Here is a 21,038-nt window from a genome sequence, read left to right as displayed (position 1 = left end):
CTCAGCCCATATGGGTAGAAACTTTTATGCTCCTAGATGACTAAGAAGTCATAGTCAACACAACCAGATACCAACAGGAGTGTTTGAAAGATCATCTCTCTTTATCCACTCCACTAAATAACATTTCTTTTTTTGATAATTTTAAAAAGTCAAAATGTTAAAAAAATTTTCTGTGGCTTGTTTTTCCCTGAGTTTAGTTTTTGTACTATAGATTTTGTTTCTCTTTTTTTCCTAGACAAATCAAGTAGTTGCCATTTTGTACACTTCAGCTGTTTCATTCTGCATTTTTTACATCTTCTCATGTCTGATTTATTGTAGAACTTGACATAAGCAGCTATTGTTGTATCCATTTTCAAAGTCCAAGGCTTTCATTGTTTTGGAATATAAATCAGTTTTTTGTGTCATGCTGTACTTTTACAGATGGACTTTTTTTTTAATGGTTGAACTCAAATAATTGGTTGTGTAGAAAGTCACAGGCTCCTTAAAATGCTAGCCATTTTATATTAATGAATGAAATTAACTATTTTCAAAATAACTGTTTTTTAAAAAATTGAATCCCAACATTTCCGTTCTTTCAAACTACTTAAAATCTATCATAAGGCCCCTTTTCTTTCTATGTGCTTACCTCTGAAAACACTATGAGGAAGAGATCCTAACCTTTAAATAACTTTAAAAGACTCTTATTCTTCGGTAGAAATGATCAGCTGCTACAACCTTTTATGTGGTAATTATTAGGCGAAACTTTGGTTGTTGAACATATGAGACAAAAAATATGTTCAAACTTTCATTCTAGATTTACAGGAAACATATTCTATAACAGTAGAAAACATTTTACAATTAAGTGTTATTCTCTGGAGGGTTTTCTATTAAATTGATTAAAAAACAAAGATTAGTTTAAAAGACGACTCCTCCAGAAATAATTTAATTTATAATGCTGTGAAAAGTACTTGATTCATTATACTGTTTACTTAGGATAGAGCAAGTATTAGTTTTAAGTTTTAAGTTTGGTATGGTGCTTCTCATTAACTAGAAGTTGATTTTCTATAATAAAGAAGTATGAAATAGGGGGGAAAGCACTGAACTTGGAGTCAAATCAGTAAGTGTTTAGTAAGGGCCTTCTGTTGCCTCCTGACACTTTGCCAGTGCTGAGATTACAAAGATAAAAACAGCTTCATCTTGAAAGAGTTTACCAGACCTGAGGAAAACATCATGCACATAAAGACATGAATGCAAAATAGGTACAAAAAGAAATGCAGCAAGGCACTAACAGTCAGAACAGACCTCATAGGAAGTGGTGTTTTTAGATGAAACTGAGAGGGACATGTGAATTCTAGTAGGTAGAGACGAGATGGTGAAGAGCAGGTAGTACACTTTATGCAAAATTGGGAGGAGAAAGGAGGCCTATTCAATATCTGGAAAGGTGACTTTAACTGCCAAACACAAACGTGCATTTTTTTTTTTTGAGGAAATGTGAAGCTACCAATGCTGAACAGAGAATGACATGATCAGGCCTTTAACTTAGAAATACTAGTTTTCTAATTGTATAAAGAATGAATTAGAGAAAGGAAAAGCATAAGACAGAATACAAGTAGGAGACTTTTGGAGGAGAGATAGTAACCCTGATATTGGTGGCATCATGAATGAACCAATGGAATAGATGCAAAAAATATTGTATAGGTAGAATCAGCATTTCTTGACATGGCTTGAATAAGAATATATGTGTGTGTTAGGAGTAGGTGAGTATTGACAATTTCAAAAGCTTTAAAGAGGTCCAGCAAAATGAAGAATAAAAGAAGAACACTGTATTTAGCAGTTAAGAAATAATTAGTAACGAAGAGAGGTTTCAGTTCAGTAGTGTAGTGAGGGAGAGATCTAGAAATTAAGATTATTAACATGGATAGACTTTTCTAAGAGATTTAAAAGCTTGAACTGTCAGGGTCAGGTGAAAGAAGATTTTTGTTTTATCTTTTTAAGGATAGAGAAGATCTAAGCATATTGACAGAGAAAGGAGCCAGTGAATAATGAGAGACAATATGAGAGAAAAAGGGAATGTGACAGGGTGCAATCTATTAGAGGAGTCATGAAGAGATTATAGCAGTCAAGTGAAAAAGCCTTACCTTTTTAACAGTTACTGAAACAAAAAAGGAAAAAATGAAGAGATTATTGAGTTGTTTTGACTATCACATTTCACACCAGTGGCCTTGTCAACTTCCAGCATAATATAGTGGGAAGAGCACAAATCTAAGCATGAAAATGTGTTTCTTAGTTCTAATGCTTAACAGTATCTGGATGCTAATGGTTAAGTCACTTAACCTTTCTGAGTCTTAAATTTTCACACCTGCAAAATGAAACTAATTAATTGTGCTCACTTATCTGCTTCACATGGCTATTATGAACAAAATACTTTGTAAACAGTAAAGCATTGTTGAGTTCATAAGATCATAGATTTTGATTCGAAGAGACTCTAAAAATTATATTAATAGTAATTACAGTTGAACTATGGTTATTACAACTTTAAGTAGCTTGAGACATTAAGTTCTAACTATCAGATGATCACAGCTGATGCTAAATGGACTAGAAATAATTTGAAATTTGAAAATATTGAGCAAGCTTTATTAAGGTATTATGTCTAAGGCACTACTACTAAATACTATATTTGCAGAATGACATAGAGACCACTAACATATTTTCCTTCCCTTAAGAAATTTACCTTTTTATTTTTTTTGAGAAGAAATTTACTTTCTAGGGTAAATAAGATAGAGACAAATAATTATAAGGTGAAATATGATAAAAATGTATCCAAACTAAGGACTATAAAGTTACTCTTATTAAAACTGTACATTTTTAATATTTAGGTTTTCAAAGGTGAGATTTAAAAATTACTGTTTTGTAACCTAAAGGCATAGCTAGAAATGAAAAAAAACAGTTTGGCATTTATCATACTGCATACTCCATATCTATTACTGACTCACTATTCATGAGAAAACAATGTATTATACATAGTAGGTATTTAATGTTGAATATATGAGACAATATGGTCTTGCAGGGAAGATGGCAGATTTTTCCCATTGAGACCTAGTTTCTTGCTGTATATAACATCATCATCAGCTGCTGCTGGTGTTGACCTTATGTGAACAATATACTACAGTCCTTGTATACTCTAGGAAATACAAGGGTGATAGAGAACTGATAGAAAAGAAACTCATTAAAAGCTAGCATTTCCCACTTTGTTGATTATCTTTATAATATTTCTTTTGCTATATAATTTGTTCTGATTTGGCTCGTTTTACTTTGTGTCTGTTCATACAAGTTTTCCAGGTTTTTCTGAATCCATCTCCTTCGTCACTTATCAAACTATAATATTTTATTACAGTTATAAACCATAACTAATTCAGCCATTGCTCAAGTGATGGGCACCCCCTTGGTATCTAATTTCTTTGCTGTCACAAAAAAGGCAGCTATAAATATTTTTATTCATATGAGTCCTTTTCCTCTCTCTTGGATCCCTTTGCTTTTCCCTTTTGTCATACTGGGAACATTGTTTTCAAGTTTCAAAATATACTGTACCTTAAATTTTGTCATTATTGTCTCTTTCACAAAACCCCAAGTAGTATCAGAAGAGGTTACCAGAGGCTAGCCTGTCGTTAGTCCAGCTAACTGCAGATAAATCTACCATGAGGTGACTGATAAGAATTTACTTGCTATTTCATAGTCAATATAACTTTTTATAGAATTTAGAAAAAAAATTTTTAATATTGATCTTTAGTTAAATGATTGATTTAGAAAAGAAAAATCTTAAAGCCAAGTAATAGTTATAAAAAATTTTTCTAATCACATATAGAATAGTCTCTAATTTGAAGATTTCTTGATTTAAAAATATCTGCTCATTTCTTTACTGTTTTACTTTTTGTTTGTTGATTTAGGGATTTAGGGGATAAGGAGATAGGAGTAGAGAGAACTGAAAAGTTTGTGTTGGGTTTGTTTGGTATGTTCTTAACTAGGGAAAACATTTTAGATTAGACTAGATGGCTTCCGTTTTAATCAAAGAAGGTTATCATCTTTATTTCTTCCAAGTTTTTTTTATTTTTTCTGTTGAGAAGAATTATTCTTTCCCTTTTACCTCCCCTTATTGTGGCATGGCAGAGGGCTGGGGATGAGAGCGAGAAAACAAAATCTTGTAACAAATAGGCCTAGTCAAACTAAACAAATTCCTACATTGTTTATTTCCAACTGGCTTCTTCCTTTGGATTTGTCCATTTTGTCTCTATCTCTGCTACCTTTCTATTCTCCTTACACTTTTTAGCTTTTTTGTTGTGTGTTGTCTTTTACACATTATATTATATTATAAGCTCCTTTGGGGGCAAAGACACTCTTTTTTTCTATCCCCAATATTTAGCATATAAATAAGGACTGGGAGGTTTTGATTGATCAAAACAATGACAGTAAAATTCTTATGAGATGGTCTCCCAAATCATTTGTGGTCTGTAATGTTTCAAATTACCAAGATCTTATAATTCCAGTTTGGTACAAAGGGAATACATTCATAACATATTATGATATTAATAAATATAGCATAATAACAAGAGCCAAAAGAGTACCCTTGCCTTTTGTATCTTTTTTTTATTTTAAGTTTTTTATTTTTTCCAAATACATGCAGAGATAGTTTTCAACGTTCATTTTTGCAAAGTCTTGCTTTCCACATTTTTCTCCTTCCTTCCTCCCCCACCTTCCAAGGATAGTAAGCAATTTGCTAAACATGGCCAATTTTTCTAAGCATATTTCTATATTTTTCATGCAGTGAAAGAAAAATCAAATCAAAAGATCAAAGAAAAAATAAGAGAAAAAAGCAAACGAACAATAATAAGAAAAAGGTGAAAATATTATACTTTGATCCCACATTGTCTCCATAGTTCACTTTGAATGTGGATGGCTTTTTCCATCACGTCTATTGGAATTGCTTTGAATCACCTCATTTTTGAAAAGAACAAAGTTCATCACAATTGATCATCACATAATCTTGTGACTGTGAACAATGTTCTTTGGGTTCTACTCATTTCACTTAGCATCAATCATGTAAGCCTATCCAAGCCTTTCTGAAATCGCCTGCTGATCATTTCTTACAGTACAATAATATTCCATAACATTCATATACCATAACTTATTCAGCCATTCCCCAACTGATGGGCATCCACTTAGTTTCCAGTTAAGTGCTAATAAAATAAAATATTCAGTATTTCTGGCCAATAGTTATTTAAAGTATTTTTTCTTTTTTAAATTTTGATAATAGCTTTTTATAAGCCTTTGTACAAACAAAACTAATGCAAACAAGATTAGAAGGGAAGCAACAAACTGGGAAAACATCTTCACAGTGAAAGGTTCTGATAAAGGCCTACTTTCCAAAATATATAGAGAATTGACTATAATTTATAAGAAATCAAGCTATTCTCCAGTTGATAAATGATCAAAGGATATGAACAGACAATTTTCAGATGATGAAATTGAAACTATTACCACCCATATGAAAGTGTTCCAAATCACTATTAATCAGAGAAATGCAAATTAAGACAAGTCTGAGATACCACTACACACCTGTCAGATTGGCTAAGATGATAGGAAAAAATAATGATGAATGTTGGAGGGGATGCGGGAAAACTGGGACACTGATGCATTGTTGGTGGAGTTGTGAATGAATCCAACCATTCTGGAGAGTAATCTGGAATTATGCCCAAAAAGTTATCAAACTGTGCATACCCTTTGACCCAGCAGTGCTACTACTGGGCTTATACCCTAAAGAGATAGTAAAGAAGGGAAAGGGACCTGTATGTGCCAAAATGTTTGTGGCAGCCCTATTTGTAGGGGCTAGAAACTAGAAAATGAATGGATGCCCATCAATTGGAGAATGGTTGGGTAAACTGTGGTATATGAATGTTATGGAATATTATTGTTCTGTAAGAAATAACCAGCAGGATGAATACAGAGAGTCTTGGAGAGACTTACACGAACTGATGCTAAGTGAAATGAGCAGAACCAGGAGATCATTATATACTTCAACAACGATACTGTATGAAGATGTATTCTGATGGAAGTGGATTTCTTTGACAAAGAGACCTAACTCAATTTCAATTGATCAATGATGGACAGAAGCAGCTACACCCAAAGAAAGAACACTGAGAAATGAATGTAAAATGAATTGCATCTTTGTTTTTCTTCTCGGGTTATTTTTACCTTCTGAATCCAATTCTCCTGTGCAACAAGAGAACTGTTTGGTTCTGCACACATATATTGTATCTAGGATATACTGCGACATATTTAACATATATAGGACTGCTTGCCATCTAGGGGTGGGGGTGGAGGGAGAGAGGGGAAATATCTGAACAGAAGTGAGTGCAAGGGATAATGTTGTAAAAAATTAGCCTGGCATGGGTTCTGTCAATAAAAAGTTATTATTTAAAAAAAAAAAAAGAGGTGGAAAAAAAAGATAATAGCTTTTTATTTTCAAAATATATTCAAACATAGTTTTCAGCAATTATCTTTGTCTAACTTTGTGTTCCAAATTTTTTTCCCTCCATTCCCTCAACCCCTTCCCTTAGGTAGCAAGTAATTCAATGTAAGTTAAACATGCGTAGTTTTTCTAAACATATTTCCACATTTATCACTCTGCACAAAAAGGAAATCGGATCCAAAAGCAAGTAAACAACAGTAAAAACGTTGAAAAATACTATGTTGTGATCCACATTCAGGCCCCATCATCCTCTTTCTGGATGCAGATAGTTCTCTCCATTCAAGTCCATTGGAATTACCCTGAATTGCCTCATTGTTGAAAAGAGCCATTTCCATCAGAGTTGATCATCACATAATCTTGTTGCTGTGTATAATGTTCTCTTGGTTCTACTCACTTCACTTACCATCAGTTCATGCAAGTCTCTTTAGGCCTTTCTGAAATCATCCTGTTAATTGTTTCTTTTTCTTTTTATTATTATTATTATTAAAACTTTTTATTTACAAAGCATATGCATGGGTAATTTTTTCAACACTGACCCTTGCCAAACCTTTTGTTCCAAATTTTCCCCTCTTTCCTCCCACTCCCTCCCCTAGCTGGCAGGTAATCCAGTACATGTTAAATATGTTGAAATATATGTTAAATCCAATATATGTATACATATTTGTAGTTTTCTTGCTGCACAAGAAAAATCAGATCAAGGAGAAAGAAAAAGAAAAACTGAGAAAGAAAACAAAATGCAAGCAAATAATAACAGAGACAGTGAGAATGCTATGTTGTGTTCCACACTCTGTTCCCATGGTTCTCTCTGGGCATATATACAGCTCTTTTCAACATTGCACAAGTGGAACTGGTTTGAATCATCTCAGTGTTGAAGAGAGCCACATCCCTTAGAATTGATCATCGTATAGTCTTGTTGCCGTGTATCTCCTGGTTCTTCTCATTTCACTTAGCATCAGTTCTTAAAAGTCTTCAAGTTTCTCTGAAATCATCCTGCTGATTGTTTCTTGCAGAACAGTAGTATTCCATAGCATTTATATACCATAATTTATTCAGCCATTCTTCAATTGATTCTTCAATCTACTCAGTTTCCAGTTTCTTGTTACTACAAAGAGGGCTGCCACAAATATTTTTGCACATGTGTGTCCCTTTCCCTCCTTATTTTCTTATATTCTCTTTGGAATATAATCCCAGTAGAAACACTGCTGGATCAAAGGGTATGCACAGTTTGATAACTTTTTCAGCATAGTTCCAAATTGCTCTTCAGAATGGTTGGCTCCATTCACAGTTCCACCAACAGTATATCAGTGTCCCAGTTTTTCTACATCCCCTCCAACATTTGTCATTATCTTAGCCAATCTGACAGGTGTGTAGTGGTATCTTGAGTTGTCTTAATTTGCATTTCTCTGATCAATAGTAATTTGGAGCACCTTTTCATGTGGCTACAAATGGTTTCAATTTCTTCCTCTGAAAATTGTCTTTTCATATCCTTTAACCATTTATCATTTGGATAACAGCTTGAACTATTATAAATTTGAGTCAATTCTCTATATCTTTTATAAATGAGGCCTTTTTCAGATCCTTTGGATGTAAAAATATTTTCCCACTTTATGGCTTCCCTTCTAATCTTGTCTGCATTAGATTTGTTTGTACAAATCCTTTTTAACTTATAATCAAAATAATCTATTTTGTGATCAATAATGATCTCTAGTTCTTCTTTGGTCACAAATTCCTTCCTCCTCCACAGGTCTGAGGTAAACTATCCTATGTTCTTCTAATTTGTTTATAATATCATTACTTGTGTCTAGATCATAAAACCCATTTTGACCTTATCTTGGTATATGGTGTTATGTGTGGGTCAATGTCTAGTTTCTGCCATACTAGTTTCCAATTTTCCCAGCAGTCTTTGTCAAATAGTGAATTCTTATCCCAAAAGCTGGGGTCTTTGGGTTTGTCAAATACTAGATCTATAGTCATTGACTATTTTGTTCTGGGAACCTAACCTATTCCACTGATCAACTTCCTTATTTCTTAGCCAGTATGCAAATGGTTTTGATGACTACTGTTTAATAATATAGTTTTATACCTGGTACAGCTAGGCCACCTTCATTTGCTTTTCTTTTTATTAATTCCTTTGAAATTCTTGATCTTTTGTTCTTCCAGATGAATCTGCTGATTTTTTCTTATAGAACAATAATAATCCATTTTCATTTACCATAACCTATTCGGCCATTCCCTAACTGATGGACATCCACTTAGTTTCCATTTACTTTCCACTACAAAAAGGGCTGCTTCCAACATTTTTGCATACGTGAGTCCTTTTCCCTTTTTTATGATCCCTTTGGGATATAGACCCAGTAGAAACACTACTGGATCCAAGGGTATGCATAGTTTGACAGCTCTTTGGGTATGGTTCCAAATTTTTCTCCAGAATGATTGGATCAGTTCACAACTCCACCAACAATGTATTAGTGTTCCAGTTTTCCCACATCTTATTGTTTCTTTTCCTGTCATAGTGGTACCTTAGCATTGTTGTCATTTGCATTTCTCTAATCTATAGTGATTTAGAACATTTTTTTAATATGACTAGAAATGGCTTTAATTTCTTCATCTGAAAATTGTTCATATGCTCTGACCATTTATCAATTCTGGAATGACTTGTAATTCTTATAAATTTGCCTGAATTCTATATATAGTTTAGAAATGATGCCTTTATCAGTAACACTGGCTGTAAAAATTGTTTTCTAGCTTTTTGCTTTCCTTTTCATCTTGGTTGCATTGGTTTGTTTGTTGAAAGACTTTTTTAATTTAATGTAATCACAAAATTATCCATTTTTCATTTTATAACATTCTCTAATTTTTTGGGAGGGTTTGTTCATAAATTCCTTCCTTCTCCACAGATCTGTGATGTAGACTATCCCTTGTTCCCCTAATTTGCTTACAGTATCACCCTCTATGCCTGAATCATGAACTCATTTTGATCTTATCTTGGCATAGGGTATTAAGTGTTGATCAGTGCCCAGTTTCTGCCATTGTTTTCCAGTTTTCCTAACAATTTTTGTCAGATAGTGAGTTATTAATCCCAGAAGTTGGATTTTATGGGTTTATCATTACTAGATTACTATAGTCACTGACTATTGTGTCTTGTGAACCTAACCTATTCCACTGATCCACTCCTCTATTTCTTAGTACCAAATTGTTTTGATGACTGCTGCTTTATAATCTGGTTTAGATTTAGTACAGCTAGGCCATCTTCTTATGCATTTTTTTTTCATTAACTCCCTTGAAATTCTTGACCTTTTGGTCTTCCAGATGAATTTTGTTTTTCTTCTATCTCTATAAAGTAATTTCTTCGCAGTTTGGTATGGTATTAGATAAGTTGATTAATTTAGGTGGAATTGTCATTTTTATTAATTAGCTTGGCCTATCCATAAAACACATGATATTCTTCTACTTGTTTAGATCTAACTTTATTTGTGTGAAAAGTGCTTTATAATTGAGTTCATATAAGTTTCTGGCTTTGTCTTGGAAAGTAAGCTTCCAAATATTTTATATTATCTGTGATTATTTTAAATGGGATTTCTCTTTTTGTTTCTTGCTGCTGGAGTTTGTTGTTAACAATGATTTATGTAGGTTTATTTTATATCCTGCAACTTCATTGAAATTGTTAATTGTTTTTAGTAGTTTTTTAGGTTAATTCTTTAGGATTCTCTAAATGTATCATCATATCATCTGTAGAAGAGTGGTAGTTTTTTTCTCATTGCCTACTCTATTTTCTTCAATTTCTTTTTCTTTTTTTGCTAAAGCTAGCATTTCTAATAAAATAATGGAAAATTTTGTTTCACCCCGATCTTATTGGGAATGCTTCTTCTATATCTGTTACATGTAACACTTGCTGATGATTTTAGATAGATGCTCCTTTTCATTCTTAGAAAAACTCCATTTATTCCTCTGCTCCTTAGTGTTTTTAATAGGAATGGATGTTGTATTTTATAAATGCTTTGTCTGCATCAGTCAAGATAATTGTATGATTTCTGCTAGTTTGGTTATAGATATGGTCAATTTTTTTTTTCTAAAATTGGACTATTTAAGGAATTTATTTTCTCTTCTGTTATTCTGAACAATCTATATTTTTATGCGTGCTCATCCCTTTCACATAGATTTTCATGTTTATTGGCATATGATTGGGCAAAATAATTCCTAATTATTGCTTTAATTTCCTCTTACTGGTGATAAGTTAACCCTTTTCATTTTTTGATACTGGTATTTTGTTTTTTTCTTTCCTTTTTTCCAATCAAATTTACCAAAAGTTTTTTTTCTTGGGTTTTTCATAAAAATCAACTCTTAGTTTTATTATTTCAGTAATATTCTTTCAGTTTTATTAATTTTTTAATTTTCAGGATTTCTAATTTGGTACTTAATTGGGGTTTTTAAAAATTGTTCTTTTTCTAGCTTTTTTTAGTTGTATGCCCAATTCATTGATCTTCTCTTTCTTTTATTCATGTAAGCATCTAGTGATATAAAATTTCCACTATAAGCTGCTTTGGCTTCATCCCATAAGTTTTGGTTTGTTATCTCATTATTGTCATTCTCTTGAATTAAATTATCGATGATTTCTATGCTTTATAGTTTGACCCAATTTCCAATTAAATTTTGCTCTTTTTCCAAGACCCTTTATTACATGTAATTTTTAATGCATCATGATCTGAAAAGGATGCATTAATTATTTCTTCCTTTCTTCATTTGATTGTGAGCTTCTTGTGCCTTAATACTTGATTAGTTTTTGTGTAGATGTCATGCACTGAGAAAAAGATTCATTCCTTCCCGTCCCCATTCAATTTTCTCCAAAGGTCTATCATACCTAACTTTTTTAAAATTCCATTAACCTCCTTAACTTCTTTCTTGTTTATTTTGTGGTTAGATTTATTTAGTTCTAAATAATAGGGAGGTTGAGATCCCCCACTAGTATAATTTTGCTGTCTATTTCTTCTTGAAACTCACTTAACTTCTAGAACTTTTAAGAATTTGGATGCTATAACACTTGGTGCATATATGTTTGGAATTGATATTTCTTTATTATCTATGGTACCCTTTAGCAAGATATAGTTTTCTTCCTTATCTCTTTTAATTAGATCTGGTTTTGCTTTTGCTTGATCTGAGATCAGGATTGTTACCCTTTCCTTTTTTTTTTTTTTTTTTAAACCTCCAGCTGAAACATAACTGATTCTGCTCCAGCCTTTTACCTTTGTGTAATCTTTCTTCTTCAGATTTGTTTCTTGTAAACAATACACCATAGGATTCTATCTTATAATCCAGTCTGCTGTCTGCTTCCATTTTATGGGAGTTCATCCTCTTCACAGTTTCAGTTAAGATTACTAATTCTGTATTCCTCACCATCCTATTTTTCCCAAATTGTACTTTTCTTTCTCCTGTTATCAATGAATTGCTTATGACCACCACCCTCCCTCAATCTGCCCTTCCTTTTTCAAACCCCTCCTTTCTTATCCTTTTCCTCCTGCCCTCTCTTCTATTAGCTTCCCCCTTTTTTCCCCCTCCTATTACCCTATAGAATGAGACAAATTTCTATACCAAACTAAATGTATATATTATTCTCTCTTTAAGCCAAATCTTAGGAGAGTTGTTCAAATAATGCTCATTCCCCTTCCTCCTCAACTATAATAGGTCTTTTATGCCTCTTCATGTGGCATAATTTACCTCATTTTATCTCTCCTTTTCCTCTTCTCTATAATCATTTTTTCCATACCTAATTTCTTTTTTTATATTGTCATTAAAGTCAGCTTATAATGACACCCTCTACATATACCCCTTCTAATTGCCCTGACAAAGATACAGCTCTTGAGTTACACATATCTTCTTCCCATAGAGGGAACATTTTAACCTTTGCAAAAGCATATTTCTTTTTCTTTCATTTACATTTTTATGTTTCTCTTAGAGAGTCTTTTATTTGAAGATCAAATTATCTGTTCAGCCCTGTCTTTTCATCAGAAATGATTGAAAATCTTCTATTTCACTGAATGCCCATCTTTTCCCTGAAAAATAATGCTTAATTTTGCTGGGTTGTATAATTAATAATTCTTGGTTGTAGTCCAAGCTTTGGAATACCATATACCAGATCATTGAATTCTTTAATGTGGAAGCTGCTAGTCTTGGATAATCCTGGTTGTGATTCCTTTATATTTGAATTGTTTCTTTCTGGCTGCTTGCAGTATTTTCTCCTTGAATCTGATAATTTTGGAATTTAACAACAATATTCTTGGAATTTTAATTTTGTAATCTCGTTCAGGAGGTGATCAGTGGTTTCTTCAATGACTATTTTATCCTCTGGCTTTAGGATAGATGGGCAGTTTTCTTTATTACTTGAAAGATGTTGTCTAGGCTCTTTTTTGTTTCATTGTGGCTTTCTGGGAGTACAATAATTCTTAGATTCTCTCTCCTGAATATATTTTCCAGGTCAGTTCTTATTTCAATGAGGTATTTTACATTTTCTCCTATTTTTTCACTTTTAAAATTTTGTTTGATTCATTCTTGATTTCTCATTGAGTCATTCATTTCCATTTGTCCACTTCTAATTTTAGTGAATTATTTTTTTCAGTTGGCTTTTTTATTTCATTTTGCATTTGGCCAATTATACTTTCTTTTTTTGTACTTTTTTTATTATAGCTTTTTATTTACGAAACATATGCATGGGTAATTTTTCAATATTAACCCTTGCAAAACCTTCTGTTCCAACTTTTCCCCTCCTTCCCCCGACCTCTTCCCCTAGATGTTAAATATATTAAAGTATATGTTAAATACAATATATGTATACATATTTATACAGTTATCTTGCTGCAAGAAAAATTGGATTTAGAAAAAAAGGTGAAAATAATCTGAGAATGAAAACAAAAATGCAAGCAGACAATAACAGAAAGAGTGGAAAGGCTATCTTGTGGTCCACACTCATTTATCATAGTTCTTTCACTGGGTATAGCTGGTTCTCTTCATTACTGAAAATTGGAACTGATTTAGATCATCTCATTGTTGAAGAGAGCCACATCCATCAGAATTAATCATATAATATTGTTGTTGAAGTATATAATGATCTCCTGGTTCTGCTCATTTCACTTAGCAGGCCAATTATACTTTCTAAGGAGTTGTGTTTGGTGCATTTTTTTCCCCATTTTGCCAATTTTATTTTTTAAGAAGTTTTCTTTAGTATATTTCTTCAATTTACTCATTTTATTTATTTATTTTGGCTTTTAAGGAGTTGTTTTCTTTAGCCAATTTCTGTTCTTCGTTTTCCAAGTTGTCGGCTTTTCCCTTCCCACTTTCATAACTCTCCTGCAACATTCTCATTTCTTTTCCCCATTTTCCCCCATTTTTCTTTTCTATCTCTCTTTTAAGATCTTTTTTGAACTCTTCTAAGAGAGCCTTTTGAACTAGAGATCAGTTTATCCCTCTTGGGGACTTCACTTGAAGGCATTTTGCCTTTGCTGTCCTCTTCTGGGTTTGTGTTCTGGTCTTCTCTATCTCCATAGTAGTTTGCTATGATCTAGCTTTTTTTGCTCATTTTTAAAGGTTAAGGTCTGCTCTTAGGACACAAGGGAAATTGTCCCAAGCTTCTTCTGCAGGGTGACAGATTTCTCACTGATAAACTAGGGTTGGAGCTGCAGGCTTCCCCATTGTATTTAATGTCCTGGCCAAGTCTCATCTGTTATGCTGGGTTCAGGTGATCACAATTTGCCTTCTATGGCTGTGTTGCAGGTCTCATAGCTGGTCTTCCAATCCATTCTGAACCAGGACAAAGTAGGCAATGCTGCTTTATTTTGACTAAGAGCCAGTAGATTCCCCGTGCTGGACTCCTCCAATCTGCTGGGCTTCATTCTTCACTGCTCAAATGAGACAGACCTTTCCTGAAGTCCTTCCAAGATATCTCATGATTGAAAATAATTACACTCTGAATGTTTGTGAATTTTGTCACTCTAGAATCTGTTGAGAGCATTGATCTAGTGTTGATTCTGAGGGAAGCTGAGGAGAGCTCAGGAAATGTCCTATCTACTTTCTATCATCTTGGGGTTCTCCACTTCATTTTTGTGTCTTCAAAATTTGAATTACTTTATTTTATTTTTTGCTGAGACAGTTGGGGTTAAGTGACTTGCCTAGAGTCATAGTTAGGAAATGTTAAGTCCTGAAGGCCAGATTTGAACTCAGGCGCTCTTGACTTTAGGGCTGGTGTTCTCACCACTGCACCAACAAGCTGCCCCTGTGAATTATTTTAAATAGTCCAATTAAAGATGTGCAGAGTTGCCCCTGAAGGCATCCCCAATTGCTCCCACGTTCTTGTTTCCAGACTTGACCATCTCTCACTCTCTTACAATATTTAAAATAGCCATAAGATTTACTATAATAAATTCTGAAATTATTATATTATTATTGTTGTTATATGTTATTATATAATATTAATATGTTACATATCAATTTTTCCCCTCACATTACCTCTTCTAGGTAATGATTTTACATGACTTGCGAGCTGGCCTCTAGTGTGAATCTGTGGGAGGATGAACACGGAGGAGCTGGAGTTACTAAGTGACTCCAAGTACAGGAATTATGTAGCAGCTATCGACAAAGCACTGAAGAATTTTGAATACTCTAGTGAATGGGCAGACTTAATATCTGCACTTGGAAAGCTTAACAAGGTATGTTTTTTCTATGTACACTGAAAAAAGAAATAATTAGCAGGAAAATATTTTATACTTTATGACTTGGTGGGCTTTCTTTAAAGATTAAAATGGGGAATTAAAAATTTAAAAATTTTTATTCTTCATTGGAAAGGACAAAATATTTTATTTTCACATTTGTAACTAGCAAGGTAACTTTTTATTTTCATAGCATTAACATTTGAGGATTCCTAACCACTATCTTTATGCCAGATTTTGCTTTGTGACAATTATGGTATTTAAATGGCTGGTATAAGTCACTTAACTACACTAAAGTCCAGGATTGGGGACATTATTTTATCTCTCATGGATAAGTATAAGTTACTAAGGAATATTTTGCCAGAATGGAGAAAAAAATTTTTTTCTGAAGCAATTGGGGTTAAGTGGCTTGCCAGGGTCACACAGCTAGGAAGTGTTAAATGTTGAGACCAGATTTGAACTCGGGTCCTCCTGATTTCAGGTTTGGTACTCTATCCACTGTGCATCTAGCTGCCCCAATTTTTTTTTTTTTTAATTTTTAAGAAGATTATGAGATGCAGAAAAGGGGGAGAAGATAATCACAAAAATTTTTTTCTTAGTAACTACTTATATTTTACATTCATAATTATGTAAAGACATTTATCCAGCAGTTAGATATTAATAATGCTAATAAAATATGTAATTAATAGTAATAAATTGAGTATCATACCAATAATATGATTAATAGTGAATTGGGATAATTTGGTTTGTTAATGAGCATTAAAACAAAAAGTGGATGCCAGCCTCCAAATCATTCTTCCTCTTTTATAAAGGAATTCAGCACCTGGTTCACTATCTTCCTTTCTTCCTCAACTCCTGACCTTAATATAGAGTATTTTCATATACATACTGATGCTCTTTCAAATTCCCCAATCTTTAATTTCTGGCTTTTTTTTGTCCTAGAACCTACTTTATCAACTACCACATACATACAAATGGTCATCTAAGACCTCGCTATTGCCCACAATTGTTCCACACCTCTAATTAGCAACTCTATTAGTATCCTATCTGACCATAACCTACTTTCCCCTATGTCTCATCCTTCCTTAACCCAATCTTCACCTTCATCAAAATCAACAAGCCTTTATTATTTTGGGAGGTCATTATGTCCTATTCTGGACTCACTAGTCTTCCTCTCCAACTTTAATAATTGTTCTCTGATCTTCTGTCCCTTGCCCTCTCTTCCCATTGCTGCAGTATTGCTAAATGTTAGTCCTGGATTATTCCTACAATTCATCTTTCCCTCTTAGAACTTGCTGAACCTTGCTGGAAAAAGATCTTCACCACTTTGTGATGACTATATACACAATAAATTCATTTTATCCAATCTCAGCTGAATCCTCAAAATTATAAGGCAGTCCTTTTATTTCTTCCTAATAGATTCTTTACCTCACTCTGTACATCCTCTTCTACCCACCAGCCCTACTAACATTTCTCTCACTTTTCTTTCTCAAATGAGAATATTGTCTTTTACTTGAATGAAAAGATTATTTTGAAGCCATTTAGTGTGAGTTCACTTCATCTTTTTTTCATCTAACTGAAAAAAACCTCTTGTTATCTGCCACTCTCTCTTTTTTTGACATAGATTTGGCCTTTTTCCTTGTCAAGACTTTCTGTTTCCTTTACATATATTCTTATTTTTGTAAAATAAATTTTTATTCATTTCCTTAAACATTTCTCATTACATGTAAAAAAATCTTTTTTTCTTTTAAATTTTGAGTTGCAAATTCTCTTCCTTCTTCCCACACCTCTTCCACCAGCCAGCAATGTGACATCGATTATGCACATGAAGTCATACAAAAAAAATTTTCATATTGGCCATGTTGTAAAAGAAAACAAATAACCCCAAGAAGGATGAAGAAAACTTTAAAAAGTATGTTTCGATTTGTGCTTAGAGTTCATCAGTTTTCACTCCAAGGGTGGATATCACAAGTCCTTTGGAATTGGCATGGATTATTGCCTTGATCAAAGTAGCTTAGGCTTTCACAAATGATCATCATTATAATATTCTACTATTCTTACAATATTCTCTAGGTTCTGCTTACTTCACTTTGATCAGTTCATGTAAGTCTTCCTAGATTTTTCTGAAAGTATCCTACTTGTCATTTCTTTTATCACAGTAGTATTCCATCACAATCATATACCATAACTTGTTCAACCATTCCCCAATTAGTGGACCTCCAAAGTGCTGTAAATATTTTTGTACATACGGGTTTTTCCCTATTTCCTTGATAGCTACAAGACATATATCTAATACTGTTATTTCTGAGTCAAAAGATAATCAATTTTGTTATTCTTTGGGCATAGTTCCAAATTGTAAATAGTGATAATTTTGATATGTTTTCCTGAAAACTTCCTGTTCCTATTCTTAGATCATTGTTGGGAAATGGCTCTTTTATAAATTTGGCTTAGTTTCATATGTATTTGAGAAATGAGACCTTTATCAGAGAAACTTGGTGTTCAAATTTTTTTCCTATTTCCCTACTTTTCTTCTACTTTGTACAAAAACTTCTGAATTTCATGTAGTCAAAATTGTCCATTTTCTTTCCCATGATCCTTGTTATCTCTTAATTGGTCATAAACTCTTTCCTTATCCATAGATATGGCAGGTACATTTTTCCATGTTTCTGTAATTTGCTTATGATAACATTCTTTACGTGTAAATCACATACCCATTTTGACTTTATATTGGTATATGATCAGAGGTATTGGTATATGCATTTTTTTGTGCATTTTTCCAATACTTTTTGTCAAATCTAAAATTTAGATCTTTGGAGTTGTGAAATGGTAAATTACTGTAGTCATTTAATACTGTGTATTGTTTACCTAATCTATTCCACCAGTCTTAAATAGTACCAGGTTATTTTCATCATTGCTGCTTTTAATATAATGTGAAATCTAGTACTGGTAGGCTATGACTTTCTTTTTTATTGATTCCCTTAATATTCTTGCCTTTTTGTTTTTCCAGATAAATTTCGTTATTTTTTTTCTAGCTCTATAAAATCATTCTTCAGTAATTTAATTGATATCATCCTTTTGTGTCTATACTTAAAACTATCACATTCTTCTTCAGCAAGTTGTATCAGACTCCTATCAAATCCTCAACCTTTCTTTGTCAATTGATTTCTTCATTACCACCTTTACTTATTTGTACTTTTCATCCTTAAAATTTTTTTTTTCATTAGATGCTACCATCCCAGAAGCCATCTTCCTGGACCTCTTCTCCCTTTCTCAATCAGTCTCATTCAAAAAGCTATCTAGACATAGACATATTCTGCCCCCGTTTTTTCTCTTCTCATTTGTTCCTCTTTGAAACTTTGCAGTCTAGCTTCTGATTTGATCACATAACTAAAATTGCTCTCTCCAAAAATGGGTTTTATCTCAGATGACACAATCACCCTCTCCTCTTGAATAATCTTTCTTTTGGGGGTTTTTGTTGACACTGCTGTGTTCTTCTGCTTGTCCTATCTTTCTCACTGAGGCTGCCCTTCTCAAGTCTCCTTTCTTATCTTGCTGTCTATATCATCTCCCATAAGTGGGGATTTTCCCATGTTTTCATTCTAGACCTTTTTCTTTTCTCTTCTGTATTCTCTTTTCTGGTTAACTTCATCAGCTTACATGAGTTTAACTATCATCTTTAAAGAAAGATAATTCTTTAACTGCTTTGCATAAAATAAGTGCTTAATAAGTGTTTTATTCATTCATGTCTCTGAGATTGATTTATTAGGCTATCTCTTCATGGAGCTTCAGTTCTAAATCACTGTTTTTTGGATATTTGGTTTTGGATATTAATTGGCTGTCCTGGAGATATCTTAAGCTAAAATGTCCCAAATTCATTTCATTATCTTTTCCCCTAAGCCTTCCTTTTCATCCTTCCCTGTTTTTGTCCCAGATTCTACCATCCTTCTAGTTTCCCGGATCTTTCCATTTCTCCTTTACAACATTTCTCACATGTAACTCTTTTATTTACACTTACAAAGTTATCCTATCACCTTAGTTCAGGCTCTCTTCATGTGGCTAATTGATATTTTTATTTCAAGTCTCTACCTACTCCAACCCATGCTCCATGCTGCTGCCAAGTGGATTTTCTTTAAGCACAGATATAACCATATGACTAGCCTATTCAACAAGCTTTAGGGGCCTCCTCTTGCCTCTAGGATAAAAACAAATTCTCATTATTTTTAATTTTTAATGTCGAATACAACCTGTCCCTAATCTATCTTTCTACCCTTAATATCACTTCTTCTCCTAAACTCCAGTTTTAATGTCCTCCTCTCTGTTCCTCACAAATAGCATTCCATCTCCTTGATGGAATTTCCTGGAATGTATTGTTTCTTTCTTTACTTGTACCTTATAAGGTCCATCTCCTTCAGTTCATAAAGATGATGCATTCAAGTGCCATATTCTGCATAAAAACTTTCCCTATGGCCATCTTCCCAAATGCTAGTGCCCTCTCTCCCTTCAAAACTACATTGTATTTCACTACCCTTTGTGTGTGTGTGCAATTATTAACATATTCATGCTGTACATATATTTTATGTATTCTTATTTCTCCTATTAAAATGTAGATTCCTTGCAAGTAGGGACTGTTTTCATTTATTGTATTTTAATAATGCCTGGCACATGTTTGGAATCTAATAGAACTTTGATAAATGTTTATTGGTTGATTTTAATTAAAATTAAGAAGTAGCAGATTAAATGAAACACAGGAGATTGCTTTAATGTACTATTAAGTGTTTTCTACCAGGTTTTACAAAATAATGCAAAATACCAGGTAGTACCAAAAAAGCTGACTATAGGCAAACGTCTTGCACAATGCCTGCACCCAGCATTACCTGGTGGAGTTCATCGAAAAGCACTTGAAACATATGAAATTATCTTCAAAATCATTGGACCTAAGCGCCTTGCCAAAGATCTTTTTCTTTACAGGTAAGTGTATTTTACTATTTATGTATACTTATATGGTTATGGTTCCATGTAAACATTTTATAAAACCTAAAAAGAATATTCATTTTGCCATTTTATACTTAGTACAAAAAAAACCCCACTTCTTTTGTTTTATACTCTTAAAATTAATAGGGAAGTTGATCATCATGACAGATTTTCAATTTTTAATATTATAGTTTTTATGCAACTTGTTTATGCCATTCAGAGACTTTTTTTTTTTTAATCTATCATGTCTGGACATGATGGTGCATGCTGTAAACCTAGCCATTGGGAAGGCTGAGGGTGGAAAATTTCTTGAGCTTTGGGAGTTCTGGGTTTTCATAGACTATGCTAGTTGGATGTTTGGCATTAATACCAAATGCCTCTAGGAACAGGAGGGATGAGGAAGGCCAAGTTGCCAAAGGAAGAGTGAGCCAACTTAGATTGGAAACAGAACAGGTCAAAGCTTTTGTGCCTATGACTAGTGAGATAGGACCTATGAGTAATTCCCACTCTTCTAGCCAGGAGAAATAGGGGGACACAGTCTTTAAAAAATTAAATCTATTATTTACTATGTTTCTTCCTTCCATCTTGTTTGTATTGTAAAATCATAGATGTGAGCCTTGGTGGCTCAATGGGTATGTCTTTTGTAGTAATAGGGATGTTTGGAAAAGGAAAGTGTGTGGAAGCTGAATATATTAAGTTCCATTTTGGACATGCCAATGGGATATCCATTTTTAGATGTCTAAGATGAATTTGGTAACATGAAACTGGAGCGCAAGAAAGAAGATTGGACTGGATATATTTTCTGGGAATCGTCTGCCTTGAGATAATAATTCAACTCATAGAAAATGATGAAATCACCTATCAAGATAGTA

At 33.2% G+C, this 21,038-nt stretch overlaps 1 protein-coding gene across 8 annotated transcripts in view; it reads left to right on the top strand.

Moving 5' to 3' along the window:
* Positions 1-21,038, top strand: part of DOP1A (DOP1 leucine zipper like protein A) — a 111,164-nt gene that overhangs the window by 14,682 nt on the left and 75,444 nt on the right. For all 8 annotated transcript variants that reach the window (XM_031964585.1, XM_031964589.1, XM_031964587.1 and 5 more), the window contains 2 exons: positions 15,005-15,195; positions 19,982-20,163. In XM_031964585.1, coding sequence (XP_031820445.1) covers positions 15,058-15,195; positions 19,982-20,163 — 320 coding nt within the window. In that variant the 5' untranslated portion in view covers positions 15,005-15,057. The remainder of the gene's footprint in view (positions 1-15,004; positions 15,196-19,981; positions 20,164-21,038) is intronic.

The sequence above is a fragment of the Sarcophilus harrisii genome, chromosome 4 (genome assembly GCF_902635505.1).
Source record: "Sarcophilus harrisii chromosome 4, mSarHar1.11, whole genome shotgun sequence".
Taxonomy (NCBI): domain Eukaryota; kingdom Metazoa; phylum Chordata; class Mammalia; order Dasyuromorphia; family Dasyuridae; genus Sarcophilus; species Sarcophilus harrisii.
This window is presented reverse-complemented; position numbering and strand designations above follow the sequence as displayed.